This window comes from Pan paniscus, chromosome 8 (genome assembly GCF_029289425.2).
Source record: "Pan paniscus chromosome 8, NHGRI_mPanPan1-v2.0_pri, whole genome shotgun sequence".
NCBI lineage: Eukaryota > Metazoa > Chordata > Mammalia > Primates > Hominidae > Pan > Pan paniscus.
Window position 1 is genome coordinate 85,555,605 of NC_073257.2, and position 24,204 is coordinate 85,579,808.

At 40.5% G+C, this 24,204-nt stretch overlaps 1 protein-coding gene across 11 annotated transcripts in view; it reads right to left on the reverse strand.

Annotated features, from left to right (window-relative positions):
- ANXA7 (annexin A7) overlaps positions 1–24,204 on the reverse strand; it is a 53,696-nt gene that overhangs the window by 18,959 nt on the left and 10,533 nt on the right. For 5 of the 11 annotated variants that reach the window (XM_055092988.2, XM_003815991.7, XM_055092985.2 and 2 more), the window contains exons 2-12: positions 21,281–21,335; positions 18,657–18,861; positions 17,637–17,747; positions 16,989–17,053; positions 16,514–16,579; positions 8,811–8,913; positions 8,197–8,291; positions 4,043–4,156; positions 3,641–3,811; positions 492–662; positions 340–415 (exon numbers count right to left, since the gene is read on the reverse strand). In XM_055092988.2, coding sequence (XP_054948963.1) covers positions 340–415; positions 492–662; positions 3,641–3,811; positions 4,043–4,156; positions 8,197–8,291; positions 8,811–8,913; positions 16,514–16,579; positions 16,989–17,053; positions 17,637–17,747; positions 18,657–18,861; positions 21,281–21,334 — 1,231 coding nt within the window. In that variant the 5' untranslated portion in view covers position 21,335. The remainder of the gene's footprint in view (positions 1–339; positions 416–491; positions 663–3,640; positions 3,812–4,042; positions 4,157–8,196; positions 8,292–8,810; positions 8,914–16,513; positions 16,580–16,988; positions 17,054–17,636; positions 17,748–18,656; positions 18,862–21,280; positions 21,336–24,204) is intronic. The other 6 variants (XM_063607754.1, XM_003815990.7, XM_063607752.1 and 3 more) reach the window with 3 other exon arrangements.

A 24,204-nucleotide genomic window follows, 5' to 3' on the forward strand; every position in this document is an offset into this window, starting at 1 on the left:
CAGGACTTTCCCTTTCTCTTTAAAGGAAGTGCTACAACTCAGGTATTCTGGCACAGTTATCAAGACAGGCCTACAGATGAAGGCCAAATAATCCCCAAACAGCCCTGTTTGATCACAGAACTACCATTCATAGGAAATTGTATGTAAAAACACAGGATTGTTTCTGGGGGCTTATCCAATAAAGAAAACAAACAACAAAAAACAAACCCCAAAGGATTAGATCAGCTACTGCCTAAGCAGATTCCACGTGGACTATATTATCAACATTTAATGGGAACAACTATTCAAAGCTCCCACTCATTTAAAAAGAAAATAAAGCAAAGCACAAAAATATCTTACAGATGGTCTTCAAACCACTTTCTACATATCCGGAAAACTCACGGCTCACACTGCTTAACAAGTCTCGATTAGCCATCTGCAAACAAAATTAAAGGGTTAAATATTTTTGTATCTTACAGCAGAAGCCAAATCTTCAAAAGAAAAGCTCATACCCTAGAATAAGCCTCCATGGTAGCTCTCAGCTGAGGAAAGCTTCTTGTGGCAAGGATCATGTTAAAGCAAGATTCATCGGTCCCTAGTCTCCCCTCACCAGCTTGATAGAGACGCTGAGCATCTTCCTGAGCCATTTGGTGGTTTATACTCTGGTTCTCATCACGATTTCCCTGCAAAAGAGAAAGGCAGGAATTGGAAGAAATAAATAATAGTTCTACTAAATTTTTTTTTTCCAATCTAGTTCACTTTTGGATTTAAAGAGACTATTTCTTTTTTTTTTTTTTTTGAGATAGGGTCTTGCTCTGTCACTCAGGCTGGAGTGCAGTATCAACCTCCTAGGCTCAAGTGATCCTTCCACCTCAGCCTCCCAGATAGCTGGGACTACAGGCACAAACGACCATGCCTGGTTAATTTTTTTATTTTTTGTAGAGACAGCATGTCTCACTATGTTGCCCAGACGCTGGTCTCTAACTCCTGGGCTTAAGTGATCCTCCTGCCTTAGCCTCCTAAAGTGCTGGGATTATAGATGTAAGCCACTGGGCCTGGCCTAATCCATAATGTCTGTCATGCATATCCTTCATTTCTATGCATGGAAATATAACTAGTAATTTATTATACTGTCAACTGGATTTTATAATATAAGATCATGGTTTAATGAGGTTATGTTAAAAATGAGGGCTTTTGGGAGCTAAATTAAACCCAAAATGTTTAAACAAAAATATCTCTACTAGGAGATATTAACTACCACTCTAATGAAGAAACAGCTCTCTTAGCTGGAATTTAAGATCAATATGCACCGTACTGAGTTCTACTTTTTATTCATTCATGCGACTAAGAGACATTAAGCACTTTCTTTGTGTCAGGCACTGTGTTAAGCGGTAGGGACATAGGAGAGACAGGGTCTCTGCCCTCAAGAAATTTAACTCTAGGGCAGGAGGGAGGGAGGATATAATATGGAGGCTTCATAAACTTTCTTTTCTTCATCTGAGTATAATACTTTTTTTTAAGAGACACGATTTCACTATGTTGCCCAGGCTGGGGTGCAATGGCTATTTGCAGACATGATCATAGCCTCAAACTCCTGGGTTCAAGTGATCCTCCTACCTCAGCCTCCAGAGTAGCTGGGACTATAAGCTCACACCACCACACTCAGCCGTCGAATTATAATCTTAATATATAAGTATTTACCATAAATACATGCATAAAAATGACACATTAGCTTTATAGAAGCAGCTACAAATAACTCATGTTCTGTTAGACTGTGCCTATTTGTATACTACACTCATCCCTGGAATAGGAAGAAAGGAAGGAGGAAGGAAGAGTTTAAGCTTAATGAGCAGTTGGTTTCTCTCAAAAACAGAAAGACAAACCCAAACAAGAAAAGGCTGCCTTTTAGAGTCTCAGGGACCATCTTTGGAATAAGATGGAAAAATCCTCCTTGAAGCTGAAGAACTGTCTTCTGAGCAACTGGCACAAGGAATACGTAGAGGCACATTCTACATGGGCGACTGAATATAACACAGGAAAAGGTACTCACAAAAAATTTCCCAGATTATTGCCTTTGGATTCACACACACTTTCCCAGGAAGTTACTCCTCTACTCATGCCCTGGAAAAGGTAGGGCTGGGCCTTGAACTCTGCATAAAGAGAGACTCAGCACCTCATGTAAAATCTTAATAGCCATTTTTTAGCATTGTCTGTTTTCCTTCTTGTTTCTTTTAAATCCTAACCTACTGCCCTCCTGTTACTCTGATTTAGGTAAATTCAATTTCCTTCAACCCATTTACTTTGCTTTCTCATTTCCATATCCACTCACTGTTACACACTATCCTTTCCACAGCTACCTCCCTTTTTTTTTTTTTTTAGATGGAGTTTTGCTCTTGTTACCCAGGCTGGAGTGCAATGGCACAATCTCAGCTCACTGCAACCTCTGCCTCCCGGGTTCAAGCAATTCTCCTGCCTCAGCCTCCCAGGTAGCTGGGATTACAGGTGCCACCACTCCTGGCTAATTTTTTGTATTTAGTAGAGATGGAGTTTCACCATGTGGGTCAGGCTGGTCTCAAACTCCTGACCTCAGGTGATCCACCCGCCTCAGCCTCCCAAAGTACTGGGATTATAGGCATGAACCACCACACCCAGCCCCTCCCTTGGCTCTTAAGAGCCCCTCCTCTCCTTTAGATCCCTCCAGATGGTCCAATCTTGTGCACTAGCACAATAGGCAGTAACTCTTGATATTGAATCAGCATGCTAGTCATTTACATAATCTCTTTCAAATACACCTTCATCATCTCATTCTAAGTGTGCTTCTTTTCTTTTTTTCTTTTCTTTTTTTTAAGGACAGGATCTCACTCTATTGCCCAGGCTGGAATGCAGTGGTGCGATCACAGTTCACTGCAGCCTCAATCTCCTGGGCTCAAGTGATCCTCCCACTGAACTTCCTGAATAGCTGGCACTACAGGCACATACCACCATGTTCGGCTAATTTTTAAAAATATTTTTTATAGAGATGGTTTCTGGCTATGGTACCCAAGCTGGCTTCAAACTCCTGGCCTCAAGCAATCCTCCTGCCTTGGCCTCCAAAAGTGCTGGAATTACAGGTGTGAGGCACAATGTCTGGCCCTAAGTGTGTTTCTAATGCCATTCCAAATACCCTATTTGGAGTATTTTCTGTCAATTCTCCAGCACACCTGGGGAATCAAAATAAAGAAGGTGCTAATCACAGTTATTACTGGGAACCCTAAAACATTTTTCTGCATTTCTGGGTCTCCTCACATAGTCCTCACTTCCTGTAGCACCTCTATGGCAGTCCTGCACATCTTCACTTGATGGTGGGGCATAATGGGCAGGATAGTGATAAGCTCAAATGTACAGTTTCATCCCCATCCCAGCCACAGAGCCTCAAATTGGTTTCTGATTCCATACAACCTTAGAGGTTAAATCTCTAATTCCTTACAAAAGCCAGATTTACAGGAATAAATCTCAATAGTAACTACAAAGAAATCTGTACACTGGTTTCTGTGTTGTCCCTCTTAAAGATGGCAATATTGCAAGGTGGCTAAATATTAAAAGGAATAAAGAATGCTCACTGGCAAAAGGCTTTTAAAGTATGTTCCCTCTATCAACGCACAAGCATTCATACTATACTCACCTGGCACATGGACACAAGTAAACGTTCAAAATGTCCTGATGTATCTGACCTAATGTCCTTTTCAAGGTCTCGTCCAAATTCTGACTGATAACATCTGACAATTTCTTGGATTTCCTGATTTGTTCTTGTGCACAAAATCTCAATCAATACACGTTCCTGAGTTCCTGCTCCCTACATGAAATGAAGGGAAGATTATACAAAGAAAAATGAAATTTATGCAAGTAATTAAATCTTCGTCAAATATTTCTTTGTTCTCTAGAACTAAAAACTATATATTCAGATGGATGATGTGAAATAAAGAATTGCTTTAATTACCACTGTAAATTCAGAACCGTCATAATTTGTACGGTTTTACATATGAAATAGGACAAAATACTCATAATAAATGACATATAGTAGTACCTGCATTGCTTTCCGTAAGCTCCAGGCATCGTAATACGTAGGAGGCATAAAGAGGGCCAGGATCAGTTCTTCCATATTTCCACTTAACTCTGATTTGAGATCTTTGATTAAATCCTATTTAATCACAAATACAAGCTAAGTATATGTGTTCTCCAAATTTTGTCACTTAAATCTTTTAAGGAAAATACAAAAAAAGAAATGGAATTGCTTTATAAAAACCTAAATTTGAAAGCTGAATGTTATATACTAAGAAGTAAATAAAGGCCAGGCGCGGTGGCTCATGCCTGTAATCCCAGCACTTTGGCAGGTCAAGGCGGGAGGATCATGAGGTCAGGAGATCAAGACCATCCTGGTTAACACGGTGAAACCCCGTCTCTACTAAAAACACAAAAAATTAACCGGGAGTGGTGGCAGGCACCTGTAGTCCCAGGTCCTCGGGAGGCTGACACAAGAGAACAGCGTGAACCTGGGAGGCGGAGCTTGCAGTGAGCTGAGATCGCACCACTGCACTCCAGCCTGGGCGACAGAGCAAGACTCCGTCTCAAAATAAATAAATAAATAAATAAATAAATAAATAAATAAATAAATAAATAAATAAAAATAAAAAAGAAGTAAATAAATTTAAAGTCTGTTACACTTACACACTTATTACACTCAAGCAGATCTATTTTATTCATTCTATCAATAAACATTTAATAAAATCTTATTCCACTCTACCAGGTACAAAAACAAGGGGTATATGAAACAAAGAATTATTCAAACTGACAAAATGATAAACAGATATTTACTTAGTAAAAGGAACTGTTCTTGGTTCTATGAGGAAGTAGAAACCATTATCATCTTGTTCTTATTTGTTTTTTGTTGTTATTTTTTTGAGACAGAGTCTCGCTCTGTCGCCCAGGCTGGAATGCAGTGGTGTGATCTCGGCTAACTGCAACCTCTGCCTCCTGGGTTCAAGCTCTTCTCCTTCCTCAGCCCCCTGAGTACCTGGGACTACAGGCACATCCCACCACGCCAGGCTAATTTTTGTATTTTTAGTAGAGATGGGGTTTCACATGTTGGCCAGGCTGGTCTTGAATGCCTGACCCCAAGTGATACACCCGCCTTGGCCTCCCGAAGTGCTGGCATTACACACATGAACCACTGTGCCCAGCCGATCTTGTTCTTATTTGGAAAGATACACATCTAAAAAAAAAATAATGTAAGGTAACCTGTACTCTAGCACTGGGTAAGTAGCATAGAAATAAGTAATAGAGAAAGTTTAAACAGAAAAAGTTCAAAGTCAGCTGGAGAGCTCAGAGAAAAATGTAAAAATTAGCATGCAAAGAGGAAGGAGAAAGGTATTTCAGGTAAGAAGGAACACCACCAAGGAACAGAGAAGGGGTTCCCAGCCTTGACTCTTCATTACATTCATTGTGGAGCTTTAAAAAAAAAAAGAAAAACATTGATGTCCAGGACTAAGACTCAGAGATTCTGTGTATTTTTAAGTTTTAAAGGAAATTACGATGTTCAGTTAAGGTTGAGAATTACTCGTATAGAGCCAAGAATGAGCAAAGCTTGTTCAATGGAACAATAAGACAACCGGTTTTGTTACAGAGGAAGGTTTTCATAATAGATGAGTTAAAACAAAGTTGTAACTAAATCTTGGATTATTACATTGAATGCCAAGCTAAAGAATATGGACTTGATTCTGTTTGCTGGGAGGAACCACTGGAAACTTTTCATGCAAGAAAATGGCACTGATGTAGCAACAATATTCAGAATGGATGATGGTGACAAAGAAGCTATAGATGAAAACATTTAGGCTACTGGAATATTTAGTTAAGAGGTAATAAAGTCTTGGACTTGAATGGTAACAATGGAAATGAGAAGGAACAAAGTAGACAAAAGAAACATTTTAAAGGGCCATTTTATAGATCAGATCAATAAAAACTAGTAAATAACCAACTGCTAGGACAAAGCATACAGAATACTCCCTATGATAAAAGAAAAACATAGACTCAAAGATGACTATAGCAGGCTAGAAAAACAGTGTTTTACTAATTAGGAAGTTAAGAAAAGAGGTGGCTAGTGGTACGGAAATTAGATTGTTAGTTTTAATTCTAAAGCAATATATAAAAAAACTTGAGACAGCATTGTGCAGACTAGATAAAAAATTCATAACATGGAAATATCTTTGTGAGAATAGTGAGTCTGATGTTGAAGCTTAAGGAGACCTTCTAGGGTTTGTGTTGCATAATCAGTCACTGGGCTGGGCAGACAGGGAAAGGCAAAATAGAATAAGCAAGGTGGGACCAATCAATGGACCACTACCCCATTCTGAGAAATATAAACTAGATGCAGAGAACATTAGGATATTTTTAGGATTCCTATCTAAATGGCAAAGCAGGTCAGGCGTGGTGGCTCATGCCTGTAATCCCAGCACTTTGGGAGGCCAAGGCAGGCAGATCACATGAGGCCAAGAGTTTGAGACCACACTTGCCAACATGGCAAAATCCCGTCTCTACTAAAAGTACAAAAATTAGCTGGGTGTGGTGGCAGACACCTATAATTCCAGCTACTTGAGAGGCTGAGGCACGAAAATCGCTCTTGCCTGGAAAGTGGAGGCTGCAGTGAGCGGAGATCATGCCACTGCACTCCAGCCTTTTGAGACTCTGTCTCAAAAAAAAGTAAAAAAAAAAAAAAAAAAAAAAAAGCAAAGCAGTGCTATCCATGTTTTCCCATTACATCTGAGGAACAATGGCATTTTTTAGCCATAGAATCTTGTTGGATTTAGAAACTGATCATCCATTCAACAAGTATTAAGTGGCTACTTGCCATTATATACTTGGTACTGTAATACAAAGATGACTATGACCATGGTTTGTCCTATGGGAGCTCAGTTTTTGGGGGTGGGCCGTGAGATTAGTAATAACAGAGGTTTTACAAAGTGCTATGGGACTACACAGTATTAAGAAGCAGCTAAATTCTGTCCAGACTAATGAAAGAAACTTCAGAGTAGCTGATATTTAAGCCAAATCTTAAAGAAGTTTGCCATGAAAAAAAGAAAAGGTATTCAAGGCCAGGAGAATGGCATGTACACAACACAGAAGCATAAAAGATCATGGTGTGTACAGAGAATGGCAAGCATTTCCATATTATTTTTTTTTTTGAGACAGCGTCTTGTTCTGTCACCTAGGCTACAGTGCAGTAACACAATCACAGCTCACTAACAGCCTGACTTCCTGGGCTCAAGCAATCTTTCTACCTCAGCCTCCCAAGCAGCTGGGACTATGGACACACGCCACCACGCCCAGCTAATATAATTTGTTGTCATCGTTGTTGGAAATGAAGTCTCCCTATGTTGCCCAGGCTGGTCTTGAACTCCTGGCCTCAAGAAATTCTCCCGCTTTGGCCTCCCAAAGTGCTGGGATTACAGGCGTAAGCCACCACGCTCAGTCCATATAATTTTAACATCGGACACGTTTAGAGAAAGGGAGAGAAGCAGAAGGCGATGCCCAGGACCAAGAATAAACAAGGGCTATGTAATAAGCCTTGAATCCCACTGTAACAGGCAGAAGACTGAGAACCATCCTCTTGATCACGACTGTAGTTGTGATCTACTTTCTACTGAATGTCTATCACATATGTGACTGGGGTAAGGTATGATTATGAGATCAAGGACTACTCTAGAATGAAAAAGCCTTTTAAGAGAAATAGGCCAGGCATGGTGGCTCACGTCTGTAATCCCAGCACTTTGGGAGGCTGAGGCAGGCGGATCACTTGAGGTCAGGAGTTAGAGACCAGCCTGGCCAACATGGTGAAACTCCGTCTCTACTAAAAATACAAAAATTAGCCAGGCATGATGCTGTGCACCTGTAGTCCCAGCTACTCAGGAGGCTGAGGCAGGAGAATTGCTTGAACTCGGGAAGCAAAGACGGCAGTGAGCTGAGATCGCACCATTGCACTCCAGCCTGGATGTTGGTGCGAGACTTCATCTCAAAACAAAACAAAACAAAAAACAGAAATAGGGAATACAGTACCCTTGAGGTCTCTAAAGTCTAGTTGTCCCTCTTTTGCACCACAGGTACTAATCAAAATATAGTATCCAATCTGACATGAATGCAGAGTCTACCAGCCACTGCTGGAGCTCATTCCAGGAAAGAAAAACATACCTTGCCATAGGAGGTCTTAAATGCTGCTTTAATTTTTTGCCTCTGATCATTGGAACGGTTGGCCACCACATCCACAATTGCCTGCTCATCTGTCCCTGGAAGAACCACACATGTTTAAGTAAGGACAAAGTATATGCTAGGTGCTGCTTGAGGTCATCTTTTTTTTTTTTTTGAGACGGAGTTTGTCACCCAGACTGGGGTGCAAGTGCAATGGTGTGATCTAGGCTGACTGCAATCTCCACCTCCCAGGTTCAAGCAATTCTCCTGCCTCAGCTTCCCGTGAAGCTGGGATTACAGGCATGCATCACCATGCCCAACTATTTTACTTTTTATTTTTAGTACAGATGAAGTTTCGCCATGTTGGCCAGGCTGGTCTTGAACTCAGGTGATCTGCCCACCTCGGCCTCCTAAAGTGCTGGGACTACAGGTGTAAGCCACCACACCCAGCCTGAGGTCATCTCTTAGAATGCTTACAAGGCACTAGACATCAGATTAAATCCAGGTATGTGCACCCAGGCTGACACATAAACTTGGGTTTATGAGATAAGGTTTATTTTTACTTTAGAATTGATTACTTTAACTTATTAAAAAAGACAAAAATTTGTTTTCCTTACCAAAACCCTTCATTGCCTTACGAAGAATTTCTGCATCTCTTATAGCATCGAAGTTGGCAGCTGGTCGGATAGTTCCTTGAGTGCCCTGAGTCACTGTGGCAGGCTGAAAATAAAAGGCATAAAATCCGTGTCAGCATTTCCAGTAAGTTTCTAATGAGGAAACTTAAAGACTTCCCCAGACATCAATCTTAAGTAAGAAGGCCAATGTTTGGGTTTTAAGGCAAGGATATGAGCATTTTATTACCAGAGCTCATTATGGAACAGACAGGAAAGACCTATCCCCCTTCAGGACAGATTTTTCTCCTGCCAACAGATAGCCAGACACCAAACTTCCAGGAGACAAGATGGCCAAACTTGTGAAATTAAAGTCACAATCTTACTATAGTTTCCTTTTTGGTAGAATAGGAAGAAAAAAGAAGACTGATCCCTGAATAGTGTGAGATGAGCGACAATGTTTGATTTAAAAACAGAAGAATATAAAATGGCTTTAGTGAAGTAGCACATGAGTGCCCAGTGAGATTTCAAACCAGCAATATAATTTTAGTAATCTCTCTTAATTTCCTATATGGACCCTGATTATTATACATGAAATAAATCTATATGAAAATTAAAAATTGCCATTTAGCAAATACTATGGTAGTAACTGTTTCAGGCAAGAATCAACAGTGGGTGCTAAAATTAGGTGGCAAAAGTATAAAGAAACAGGATATTTGTATAACCTATAACATTATAGCAGAGAAACCTTGCAGGCACCAACTTAAATGATCAAAATTAATTATCACCAGTAATGGAATAAGTCAATAATAAGTGTCTCCTGATATGATGCACTGGGGGCACAAAATCATTTCTGTGGTACTCTTGCCAAAAAGGCATGACCTGGATTTAACCATGAGAAAATATCAGACAAACCCAAATTAAGAAATATTTTATAAAATAACTGAGAGTGTTCTTCAAAAGCATCAAGGGCATGAACAACAAAGACTGAGGAACTATTTCAGATTAAAGGAGACTTAAGAGACATGACAATAAATACAACATTGCATTCTGGATTTGATCCTGAACCAGAAAAAGGACATCATTGAGACAACTGGTGAAACTGAAATAAGGTCTGTAGGTTGGGTAACAGTACTATATCGATGTTATTTCCTGATTTTGATCATTGTATTGTGTTTATGTACGAAGTTAACATTTGGAGAATCTGAGTAAAGGGTATATACAAATTATTTGTACTATTTTGCAAGTCTAAAATTATGTCAAAATTAAAAGATAAAACAATTTAAAATACAAAGCTATGAAATAATTCAATAGTTTCCCCCAATTTTTTATTTTTTAGAGATAGGCTCTCACTCTGTTGTTCAGGCTGGAGTGCAGTGGCACAAACATAGCTCACAGTAACCTTGAATTCCTGAGCCCAAGCAATCCTCCTGCCTCAGCCTCCTGAGTAGCTAGCACTACAGGCATGTGCCATCATGCCCAGCTAATTTCTTACTTTTGTAGAGATGGGGGTCTTGCTATGTTGCCCAGGCTGGTATCGAATTCTTGGCCTCAAGTGATCCCCCTGCCTTGGCCTCCCAAAGTGCTGGAATTACAGGTGTGCGGCCAGCCCAGAATAAGTCAAGAAGTTTCTTAGGGTGTTCAAGTCAGGGCTTAAGAGGGATGGCATGAAGATGATACTCCACTACTTTTTAAAAAAATTTTAATTGTAACAACACATTTCTTGTATGTTTGAATGTTGACCTAAAATAAAGATTACTGTTGTAAAATAAGTGTTTTCACTGCAGAAAACACACATATACACACACACAGTTTATTTAATCCAATACCTCCAAAGTATTATCATTTAAACATGCAATCAATACCATTTCAAAATAAACGATGATTCAATGCTTTTTAGACAACAGAAACTGTATTTAAAGTTATACACATTGAATACAGCAGTACACCAGCATTTGTGGGGGCAAAGCAACTGAGGAGATGAGAACAAGCCCCATCTTTCAGCAGCTTTTCAAGATAACATTTTTATGGGTCAATAGCTCCTCCCACTCATATATATTTTTACTCCAACATTTTCTTCTACCAGTAAGCCTTAGCATCCATCCTCTACTAGTTTCCAAGCTAGGGCTGTAAGCAGAGAACTAACAAATATACCTATAGTGGTTTTAATAGAAAGCCAAAATTATTCTACTTGTAGCAAATAGTCGAGTATAAAAAAATTTTATAAGCCTTCATGTCTCAAGAAACTAAGTTTCCTTTGATGTAACCGCTGTCACTAAAATCCTAAATAGGACAGAAGCCATTGTTTCTAATACACTGGAATAGATAAACTAACCCTCACTGTGTACCATTTGATGATTCTCATTTTCTGTGATTCTCTTTTGTAAAATATATATATATATATACACACACACACACATATATATATTGATTTCATATTTCATCTGTAGGCAAAAATTTTTTTGATGTATTCTCTGTCGAAAGTCTAAGTTTGAAGTAAATTTTCAAGAATACTGTCATCTTCCAGGCATTAAACCGAATTCAAAGAAATATCTGGGCTGGGCACAGTGGCTCATGCCTGTAATCCCAGCACTTCGGGAGGTCGAGGCAGGTGGATCACGAGGTCAAGAGATTGGGACCATCCTGGCCAACATGGTGAAACCCTGTCTCTACTACAAATACAAAAATTAGCTGGGCGTGGTGGTGCGCACCTGTAGTCCCAGCTACTCAGGAGGCTGAGGCAGGAGAATCACTTGAACCCGGGAGGCGGAGGTTGCAGTGACCCCAGATCGCGCCACTGCACACTCTAGCCTGGCAACAGAGTGAGACTCTGTCTCTAAAAAAAAAAAAAAAAAAAAAAAGAGAGAAATCAGGATCTGTGTTCTTGAGGTTAAATTCTAGGGGAGAGTTCTCAGCAAAATCTGCTACCAGAAGTTCCAACCTTTGCTATTCTTCTTTAATGCCCATTTGATTCCAACCTTCTTGCTGAAAAACTATCATAGAGCTGGGCACAGTGGCTCACATCTGCAACTCCAGCATTTTGGGAGGCTGAAGCAGGAGGATCGCTTGAGCCCAGGAGTTCAAGACCAGCCTGGGCAACACAGCAAAACCTTCATCTTTACCAAAAATTAAAAAATTAGGTGGGCATGCTGGTGCACAACTATAGTCCCAGTTACTCAGGAGGCTGATGCAGGAGGATCGCTTGAGCCCAGCATTTCGAGGCTGCAATGAGCTTTGATCATGCCACTGTACTCCAGCCTGACCCGAGCAGCAGAGTGAGGCCCTGACTCAAAATTGAACAAACAAATGAAACAACAACAACAACAAGACTATAACAGAATTAGAGAACTGGATCAATCAGGAGGGATAAACTGGCCCAACTTCCCATCTAAGACAAAAATTTTTTTTACACCTTCCTTGATACACACAGACACATCCATACTCAACATCAACCAAAATCTGCCTGTGGACTTTCAGTGACAAGAAGCTCACCCCTCACAGGGTAGCCTATTTCACTTCCATCTAAAAGCTCTTCCAAAATCTAACACTCTGCATTCTGTTAACTTCTACCTACTGGTTTTAGTTCCAGCTTAAGGTGGTAATTGTTACATAAAATAAGTTGCATATGAGACTAATAAAAAAGGAAAAAGAGAATTAAATAGACACAATAAAAAATGATAAAGGGGATATCACCACCGATCCCACAGAGATACAAACTACCATCAGAGAATACTATGAACACCTCTATGCAAATAAACTAGAAAATCTAGAAGAGATGGATAAATTCCTGGACACATACACCTCCCAAGACTAAACCAGGAAGAAGTTGAATCCCTGAATAGACCAATAACAGGCTCTGAAATTGAGGCAATAATTAAGAGCCTACCAACCAAAAAAAGTCCAGGACCAGACAGATTCACAGCCGAATTCTACCAGAGGTACAAAGAGGAGTTAGTACCATTCCTTCTGAAACTATTCCAATCAATAGAAAGAGGGGGAATCCTCAGTAACTCATTTTATAAGGCCAACATCATCGTGATAACAAAGCCTGGCAGAGACACAACAAAAAAAAGAGAATTTTAGACCAATATCCCTGATGAACATCGATGCAAAAATCCTCAATAAAATACTGGCAAACCGAATCCAGTAGCACATCAAAAAGCTTATCCATCACGATCAAGTTGGCTTCATCTCTGGGATGCAAGGCTGGTTCAACATACGCAAATCAGTAAATGTAATCCAGCATATAAACAGAACCAAAGACAAAAACCACATGATTATCTCAATAGATGCAGAAAAGGCCTTTGACAAAATTTAACAGCTCTTCATGCTGAAAACCCTCAATAAATTAGGTATTGATGGGACGTATCTCAAAATAATAAGAGCTATTTATGACAAACCCACAGCCAATATCATACTGAATGGGCAAAAACTGGAAGCATTCCCTTTGAAAACTGGCACAAGACAGGGATGCCCTCTCTCACCACTCCTATTCAACATAGTGTTGGAAGTTCTGGCCAGGGCAATCAGGCAGGAGAAAGAAATAAAGGGTATTCAATTAGGAAAAGAGGAAGTCAAATTGTTCCTGTTTGCAGATGACATGATTGTATATTTAGAAAACCCCATTGTCTCAGCCCAAAATCTCCTTAAGCTGATAAGCAACTTCAGCAAAGTCTCAGGATACAAAATCAATGTGCAAAAATCACAAGCATTCCTATACACCAATAACAGACAAACAGACAGCCAAATCATGAGTGAACTCCCACTCACAATTGCTTCAAAGAGAATAAAATACCTAGGAATCCAACTTACAAGGGATGTGAAGGACCTCTTCAAGGAGAATTACAAACCACTGCTCAACGAAATAAAAAAGGACACAAACAAATGGAAGAACAAGAACATTCCATGCTCATGGATAGGAAGAATCAATATCGTGAAAATGGCCATACTGCCCAAGGTAATTTACAGATTCAATGCCATCCCCATCAAGCTACCAATGACTTTCTTCACAGAATTGGAAAAAACTACTTTAAAGTTCATATGGAACCAAAAAAGAGCCCACATTGCCAAGATAATCCTAAGCCAAAAGAACAAAGCTGGAGGCATCACGCTACCTGACTTTAAACTATACTACAAGGCTACAGTAACCAAAACAGCATGGTACTGGTACCAAAACAGAGATATAGACCAATGGAACAGAACAGAGCCCTCAGAAGTAATACCACACATCTACAACCATCTGATCTTTGACAAACCTGACAAAAACAAGAAATGGGGAAAGGATTCCCTATTTAGTAAATGGTGCTGGGAGAACTGGCTAGCCATATGTAGAAAGCTGAAACTGGATCCCTTCCTTACACCTTATACAACAATTAATTCAAGATGGATTAAAGACTTAAATGTTAGATCTAAAACCATAAAAACCCTAGAAGAAAACCTAGGCAATACCATTCAGGACATAAGCATGGGCAAGGACTTCATGTCTAAAACACCAAAAGCAATGGCAACAAAAGCCAAAATTAAGAAATGGGATCTAACTAAACCAAAGAGCTTCTGCACAGCAAAAGAAACTACCATCAGAGTGAACAGGCAACCTACAGAATGGGAGAACATTTTTGCAATCTACTCATCTGACAAACGGCTAATATCCAAAATCTACAAAGAACTTAAACAAATTTACAAGAAAAAAATCAAACAACCCCATCAAAAAGTGGGCAAAGGATAGGAACAGACACTTCTCAAAAGAAGACATTTATGCAGCCAACAGACACATGAAAAAATGCTCATCATCACTGGCCATCAGAGAAATGCAAATCAAAACCACAATGAGATATCATCTCACACCAGTTAGAATGGCGATCATTAAAAAGTCAGCAAACAACACGTGCTGGAGAGGATGTGGAGAAATAGGAACACTTTTACACTGTTGGTGGGACTGTAAACTAGTTCAACCATTGTGGAAGACAGTGTGGCGATTCCTCAAGGATCTAGAACTAGAAACACCATTTGACCCAGCCATCCCATTACTAGGTATATACCCAAAGGATTATAAATCATGCTGCTATAAAGACACATGCACACGTATGTTTATTGCAGCACTATTCACAATAGCAAAGACTTGGAACCAACCCAAATGTCCATCAATGATAGACTGGATTAAGAAAATGTGGCACATATACACCATGGAATACTATGCAGCCATAAAAAGGATGAGTTCATGTCCTTTGTAGGGACATGGATGAAGCTGGAAACCATCATTCTGAGCAAACTATCGTAAGGACAGAAAACCAGACACCGCATGGTCTCACTCATAGGTGGGAACTGAACAATGAGAACACTTGGACACAGGATGGGGAACATCACACACCAGGGACTGTCGTGGGGTTGGGGTGGTGGGGAGGGATAGCATTAGGAGATACACCTAATATAAATGACGAGTTAACGGGTGCAGCACACCAACATGGCACATGTATACATATGTAACAAACTTGCACGTTGTGCACATGTACCCTAGAACTTAAAGTGTAATAAAAAATAAAAATAAGTTGCATAAGTACATGTGATTTACTTTTAGTGTTTCATGTTTAAAAGTCATTCATATTCAGTCGTAAAATGATTTCTCTAAAATTATATGCATGCTTAAACTAAAATCAAAATTTTCATAACAAAAGTGATTACAGGTTTATAATATGATTGGCAAATAACTTCAACAATGAAAAAAAGGACTGAAAGCAACTTACTACATGCTTGGGAGGAGTATCATTTACTGTATCAGCAAAGCAACTTTGTATAAGAGAGAGACCGCTGGTCTAGAAGGCAGAAGATATAGACTAGAATCTTCTCAGCTTTGTCCTTCACTAGTTGTGTTGCCCTAGACAAGTTTCTCAACCTCTCTAGAGCTCACATACCTCAAATCAGAAAAGTGAGCTAAAAAAATCACTAAGGTGTTTCTCTTCCAATACTAGAATCCTTCTCCTACCCCAGCCTAAAACAAGCTTGAAAATGCTAGACATTCATGAATATCCAATATAGAAATCAATAAGAAAATCAAAATAAAAGTAAGCATCAAGTATACGGCTTATTTTGTTCCTAGTAACTTGCATAGGCTATAAAAAAATTAACAAGGTAATTTAAGAATAAAATTTGGGATTAAAATAAGAAGCCAGGCCGTGCGTGGTGGCTCATGCCTGTAATCCCAGCACTTTGGGAGACCAAGGCAGGTGGATGACCTGAGGTCAAGAGTTCGAGACCAGCCTGGCCAACATGGTGAAACCCTGTCTCTACTAAAAATACAAAAAATGTGACAGGTGTGGTGGCGTGCGCCTGTAATCCCAGTTACTCCGGAGGCTGAGGCAGGAAAATCGCTTGAACCCGGAAGGTGGAGGGTGCAGTGAGCCGAGGTCGTGCCACTGCACTCTAGCCTGGGTGCCAACAGTGAAACTCCATCTCAAAAAAAAAAAAAAAAAAGAAGCCATACGGAGTAGGGCAAATATTTGACATATAGGAAACTCTGCAGCTACTGAGAAAATCCAGTCAACAGACTAACTGGCTACTATGTCTAAAGCCCTACCAACTATTACAGGAACATAAAGATAAAATAGATACAGGTGAGCCCTTAAGAAGTAGTGAGAGACAAGTACATGAGAATCAGAAACAAAGGCACATATAAAGGACCTAGTGATTAGTAAACATTAGAAAACCTTACTCACTTCACTGCCATAATCCAAAGAAACAGGAGAGAAAACAGGATAGGAAGGAAAAGAATCTGTATTGATCTGAAAAAAGAGTGAAAAGTTATAAAGGTAAAAATGGGAAACAAAACCACCCTACATAAATCACTGTCAGAAATACCAATCACCCAGCCACCCAAATTCATAGGTGTAACTGCTGGTAAGGGCAAGGAAAAGGAAAAAGAACTAAAACCAAGACCCCAGGTGAATCTCTAGGATAAAGTTGTGAGAATCATTACCTACGAGAATAGACCTATGCTTGTCTTCTCAAAGTCATCAGGACACTATTAAAGCAGATGGACCAAAGAAAGTATGGAGTCTATCAGAAGCAAAGACTTTAGTCTTCCATTACTATAATGGGCCATTTCCTCCGACCCATGGAAACCTCAGCAAAGGATAGGTTCCTTCTTTATCTAGCTACCTAGACTGAGCTTAAAAGGTAGGAACAAAATACCTGACTAGGGTAAGTAGGTTGTCCTCCAGGATACTGAGAAGGCATCTGTCCTCCAGGAAAGCCACCTATAATGTTAAAATAAATAATAATAATACGGCAACAGGTCTTACATGTTTTAATTTTTCAAAACAGCATTGATGACTATGAATATGGAAACATACAAGAACATTCACACTATGATACTTATGAGGATAGTTTTTAAAAATATAATTTACTGAATCTAAAACCAACTTTGGTCATAAGAACCTTTTTAATATTCCATGTTCTACATAAGATCCTCATAAATAATACTTTTTTCACACTTGAACCAGATTAAAATCTGATTCCACCTGGAATGGTTGTCAGAATACAGTTCTGGGGGTGGTTTTACTATTGGTACAGGAGTGGGCAGAGAAGTTCCTGAAGGCTTCCTTTTTGGCTTTGGGACAGATTTTTTTAATAGAAAAAGTGTGACTTTATCTCTATTTTACTGATTAAACTTTTCCATCAATTTAATATATTTCATAAAACCATTATGTTTAAAATTATTTATGGAAATATATAAACATTTATTGCAGATTATCTCAAATATAAACTAAGTTCCCTCAATGGTGATTTAAAAACTCAAAATATCATGATACTGTTTTTTTCTGGACAGCTGGTACCTACCAGGTAGTGGAACCTGTGCTGGACCACCTCCATAAGACTGTGAAGGTGGCTGTGGATACCCAGAAAAGCCTGCTCCACCTGGTGGGACTCCAAATCCTTGGCCTGGAGGAACTAGAGAAAAGAACATGTCAATAAACTATAGTACAGTTCTCATGATTGCAGAAAAAACTTTAGAAAAATATCTATTGTTAACAGTGGGAAAATATGCTATTAATGCTATAATAGCAGTCCCTGTTTATCTAGATTCAAAACTTCAAATTCTCCAGTAAAAAATAAGTTTTTAAATTTTTACCTTATATATTTATTTATTTTTTGAGACAGTCTCACTCTGTTGCCCAGGCTGGAGTTTAGTGGCACAATCTCGGCTCACTGCAAACTCTACCTACCAGGTTCAAGTGATTTTCCTGCCTCAGCCTCCCAGGTAGCTGGGATTACAGGCATGCACCACCACACCCAGCTAATTTTCATATTTTTAGTAGAGACAGGGTTTCACCATGTTGGCCAAGCTGGTCTCGAACTCCTTGCTTCAAGTGATCCACCCACCTCAACCTCCCAAAGTGTCGGGATTACAGGTGTGAGCCACCACACCCAGCCAAAATTTTACTTTATTACTCTTCCCTACTAACTTAAAATACAAAAGGGCTAAGGTTTTTCTGTTGTTGTTTTTTGGGGTCTTTTTTACCTTTGAATAAAGCTGACCTAAAGGTCACGGTCTTGCTAATTGAAATGTCTTAATCAGGTCTTAAGACTACAAACAAGCAAAGTGTTACATATTGGTCCTTTATTGCCATGAAATTTATTCCAAGTCCCTTCACAGTGGAATTTTTGAAACTGCTCCCAGCTTTCATGTCCCCAGAGAATCTTCATCCCTCCATCTTGCCAGCTAGGTCCTTACTACCTAAGGTTACCTAAGAGCGACTTGACCTTATACAAAACAAGCAGGAATGAAGAGGATAAAGGGAGAAGGAAAAAGTGCTACAGCAATCCCAATCATTACTAATTCCGCAACCCGTAACTCACCTCCGGGATAGGATGGAGCTCCCCCTGGCTGTGGGGCACCAGGATAGCCTCCAGGGGCTGGATAACCTCCAGGCGCAGGGTAGCCTCCAGCTCCTGGGTAGCCACTACTTGGCACTTGTGGGTAGGCACCTCCTCCCATTGGAGGAAAGCCACTAGGATAAGGATACTGACCAGAAGGGGGAAAAGATGACTCCTGACCTGCAGGCTGAAAAATCAGAATAATTTTTAAACAAATACGATCACAGAGAAATATGACCCATCTAAAAATAAGGAACAAACAGAGGTTATTATTAAGGTCTAGCTCATTCTTTCACTTTTTAAAAGTCCCATTAGAAATCCTGGTATCTTATACTAGTTTATCAGTATACCAGTTTGTAAGGACACTTGTTTGTCAGAATTCAGTTAAATTTAATTCTACTTGAGTCAGGCAAGAGGGGTCTGCTTCTCTATTTGGGAGTCAGAACAGGATTCTTTACAAACCTCAAGGTTTTAAGAAAAAAAAAAAAAACTCATCAGTTCCTTCATTTTCCCAGCATCTACAAATATGAGAAAGATCCTCCTCTGTATCCTGAACAGAGGAATTTGAGGCTTTCTTGCAACACATCTGGATCTGTTACATAATATTTAAAAATAAAAAAGGTAACCTGTATATCACATCACACACCGGATGTGACATTTTGGACTTCATGGTTCAGAGCAGCAATATGCAGAGTGGCAGAGATTGTTGCATGTTCACTGAACTCTTTCTCCCCAGGCCACAAAGCTATACAGACTACATTTCCCAGACCCCCTTGCAGTTAGGTCGAACCACATGAATGAATATCAGTAAATGAACGTAGACAAAAGTGAGATACACCACTTTCTAAACCTGTCCCCTAAAAACCTCTGACAAATCCTCCATGCTCTCTCTCTTCCTTCATCTGCCACTCATAAGCAGAGGATCCAGTGGAGGACTCCAAAGTGCTAGAGGATGGTAGGATCAGAATAAGGAAGGGGCCTGGAAACCCAAAACACTGCATGAAACAAAGCCTCGTCCCACCCACCCCCTATCCTCCACTGACGTCCAGGAAACTGAAGAAAGAAATACATTTGTTTTTTCATCGTGTTAAGTCACTGAGATTTGGGAGTTGTCTGTTTTAGCAATTAGCCTACACTGACTGAAATAGTTACTACAGTCCTGTTTAATACATAGGGACTTGGGAACATATCCATAATTCTCATCTCTCCTATGATAAATTCACGAGAGCTATATAATCACTTTGCATAAGGATACATATTATCATAAACTTGTATAGACCCCTCTTCCTATTCTCCCAGGGTTAGATAGCAGCCCCACAGTTATGAGTATAAAACCAAAATGTGGGCTGGGCTAAGTGGCTCATGCCTGTAATCCCAGCGCTTTGGGAGGCCGAGGTGGGCGGATCACGAGGTCAGGAGATTGAGGCCATCCTGGCCAACATGGTGAAACCCCATCTCTACTAAAAATACAAAACCTAGCTGGGCGTGGTGGCACGTACCTGTAATCCCAGCTACTCAGGAGGCTGAGGCAGGAGAATCGCTTGAACCCCAGGAGGCGGAGGTTGCAGTGAGTCGAGATCGCACCACTGCACTCTAGCCTGGTGACAGAGCCAGACTCCATCTCAAAAAAAAAAACAAAAACAAAAACAAAAAACTGAAATGCGGCCGGGCGCAATGGCTCATGCCTATAATCCCAGCACTTTGGGAGGCCAAGGAGGGCACATCATTTGAGGTCAGGAGTTTGAGACAAGCCTGGCCAACATGGTGAAATTCCGTCTCTACTAAAAATACAAAAAATCAGCCAGGCACAGTGGCGGGCACCTGAAATCCTAGCTACTCGGGAGGCTGAGGCAGGAGAATCACTTGAACCCAGGAGGCATAAGTTGCAGTGAGCTGAGATCACACCACTGCACTCCAGCCTGGGCGCACAGCGAGACTCCATCTCAAAAACACAAACAAACAAACAAACAAAAACTGAAACGCACAATTCTTACTTATGGCTCAGCTCTTAGTCCTCAGAGTAGTATAGCTATCAACAAGGTGGAACTTAGTAGCACATTTATAAAACATACTCCAAGTCTAAGAACTACAAATCCACTGCAATTTATCTCTGGGTCTAGCCAAGCCATTAATTATTTTAAACATTCTAACACAAAGGTTAAGATGCAGTGATATTATGACTCAAGGGTATTAAAAAAAAGAAAAAGAACCAGTGATTCATGGGATGGATTTTGCTTACATCCATGTTTTACTGGCTCATACAGCAGTTAACATTTTTAAAAACTAACTCCTAAATTTTGAAACTTTGGGCAATTTCACATAGAACCCAAGTTTCTGGCTTTACTTGAAGGGCTGGAGTATCTAGCAATGCTGAGTGTGCCTCCCTCCATGGCTACACAGGGCTGGTGCTAAGCACCTGCCAGCTTTCAATAGACAAAGCAAGACCTCTCTAGTCCCCCACACAATCGCCTTTCCTCACTTCTACATAGTACCTCTGAGCATCTGAATTTATGACCCCTGCTCTAGCATATCTGTAAGATCTGACATGGGCCAGTCCCAAACAACACCTGTTTTAAGGATGTGAGGTATTAAGTGGCAATACTTACAGGATATCCAGGGAAAGGTGGGTAGCCTGTTGGGGGATAGCCTGGGTATGACATTCTGTAACAACAATAAAAAATGTCCTCTGTAAGTTTTTTGTTTTTTTGTTTTGTTTTGTTTTGTTTTTTGAGACGGAGTCTCACTCTGTCACCAGGTTGGAGTGCAGTGGCGTGATTTTGGCTCACTGCAACCTCTGCCTCCTGGGTTCAAGCGATTCTCCTGCCTCAGCCTCCCAAGTAGCTGGGACTACAGGTGCACGCCACCATGCCCAGCTAATTTTTATATTTTTCGTAGAGATGGAGTTTCACCATGTTGGCCAGGATGGTCTCAATCTCTTAACCTGGTGATCCACCTGCCGCAGCCTCCCAAAGTGCTGGGATTACAGGTGTGAGCCACCGCGCCCAGCCTGTAATTTCTTATAATGGTTAAGGCCTTTGAAAACATACAGATATACACACACATACACACAACACACACACACACACACACACACACACACACACACAAGGTTTTATGCAAAATATTTCTCTTTTCAAAAGAGTCTGGCATAAAATTAAAATGTGGATATTAGGGGTATAAGCAAAGTTTATTAAATGCTTATTTCATCATTCACACCAATGGAGTCAGTACAGCCTAGAAAGGTTCCAACTTTGTCATGCCATACAATTTTTGTCACATCTCAATTCTACCACTACTATACCAATACTGAACTATTCTTCTTCTCTCTTTTTTTTTTGGAGACGGAGTCTCACCCTGTTGCCCAGGCTGGAGTGTAGTGGCACAATCTCAGCTCATTGCAACCTCTGCCTCCCGGGTCCAAGTGATTCTCCTGCCTCAGCCTCCCGAGTAGCTGGGATTACAGGCGTCTGCCACCATGCTCGGCTAATTTTTTGTTATTTTTAGTAGAGATGGGGTTTCACCATGTTGGCCAGGCCGGTCTTGAACGCCTAACCTCAGGTGAACCGCCCACCTTGGCCTCCCAAAGTGCTGGGATTACAGGCGTAAGCCACCTCACCCGGCCAAGGCTTCATCTTGGAAGCAGAGGGCAGTCCTCACCAGATGCCAGCACCTTGCTCTTGGACTTCCCAGCCTCCAGAACCACACCTGGCCGATCTATTTTTCTTTAAGCCAATTTTTAATTCCATTTATGTTAAAAGTATGCTTATCATCAGCATACTTTTAAATATCAGCATACTTTTAAATGGAAAACTTCCAGTAGTTTTCTTACCACAAATAGAAGGTAATATTAAAATAAACACTTAGCTATTACAATAAAAAGTCCTTTCTAGGTGCCACAGAAATCCCCTCATATGGTGATATAACCACATTATGGGAAACAATGGTACAATGGTTAAGAGTTAACATTCTGGAGTCACATATACGTGGATTAAACCCTAGCTTTCTTTTTTATAAACTTTTTATTTTTGAGACAAGGTCTTGCTCTGTCACCCAGGCTGGAGTATAGTGGCACAATCACAGCTTGCTGCAGCCTTGACCTCCTGGGCTCAGGTGATCCTCCCACCTCAACACCTCTCCTCCCCACCCCGTAGCTGGGACCACAGGTGCGTACCACCATGCCTGGTGAATTTTTGTATTTTTTTTGTAGAGATGGGGTTTCACCGTATTGCCCAGGCTGGTCTTGAACTCCTGGGCTCAAGCGATCTGCCTGCTTCAGCCTCTCAAAGTGCTGGGATTACAGGCCTAGCCTCAAATTACTGTTTTAATGACATTTTGAAAATAATTCCTGTGTAGTTATGCTACCAATTTGACACACATTAGGTCCATTTGTTTCATTTTGCTTTTGACTTTTAAGGTTTAAAAAGTTTTTGATTTAGTTTTGTAATTATGTAAAACATTTTCTGGATTCTAAAGTCAAATCTACAAAACAAGATATGTTCAGAAACCTGTTAACTTCTAACCCTGTCCCTTACTATCTCCTACATATGATTACTTTTACAGTTTATCTACCTATCTTTAAGTACATAAGCTGATATGTCTATATTTGTATCCCCATTCCCCCATTCCATTCTTACATAAAAACTCTGTTTCTTTTTTTTTTTTGAGTTGGAGTCTGACTCTGTCGCCCAGGCTGGAGTACAGTGGCATAATCTCAACTCATTGCAACCTCTGCCCCTTGGGTTCAAGTGATTCTCCTGCCTCAGCCTCCCAAGTAGCTGGGATTACAGGTGCCTGCCACCGTGCCTGGCTAATTTTTGTATTTTTAGTAGAGATGGGGTTTCACCATCTTGGCCAGGCTGGTCTTGAACTACTGACCTGGTGATCCACCCACCTTGGCCTCCCAAAGTGCTGGGATTATAGGCATGAGCCACTGCTCCCGGCACATACTCTGTTTCTTTACTGGCTTTTTTCTTTTATTATGGCCATCACCCACAGTCTTCATTCCTTTTTAAAAACAACAACATAGGCCAGGCACAGCGGCTCATGCCTGTAAATCCCAGCATTTTGGAAGGCTGAGGCAGTAGAATCTCTTGCAGCCAGGAGTTTGAGATCAGCCTGGGCAACAAAGAAAGACCTCATCTCTACAAAAAGTAAAATAATTAGCCAGGCATGGTGGTGTGCACCTGTAGTGCCAGTTATTCAGAAGCCTGGGCAGGAGGATCACTTGAGCCCAAGACTTCAAGGCTGCAGTGAGCTAGGATCGCACCACTGCACTCCAGCCTGGGCAACAGAGTGAGACCGTGTCTCTTAAAAAAAAACAAAACAACAACAACAACAACAACAAAAAAAAACCACATAGTACTTCAGTGTGTGGATGTATCATGGCTTATTCAATGGCAGACATCTGAGTTATTTCTAGTCTTTTAACTATTACAGTCTTGCAATGAACAGCCATGTACAAGTACCTCTCTGTATATTTTGCCAATACTATCTTCAGGGAAGATTCCTAGAAATGGCATTGCTGAGAAGG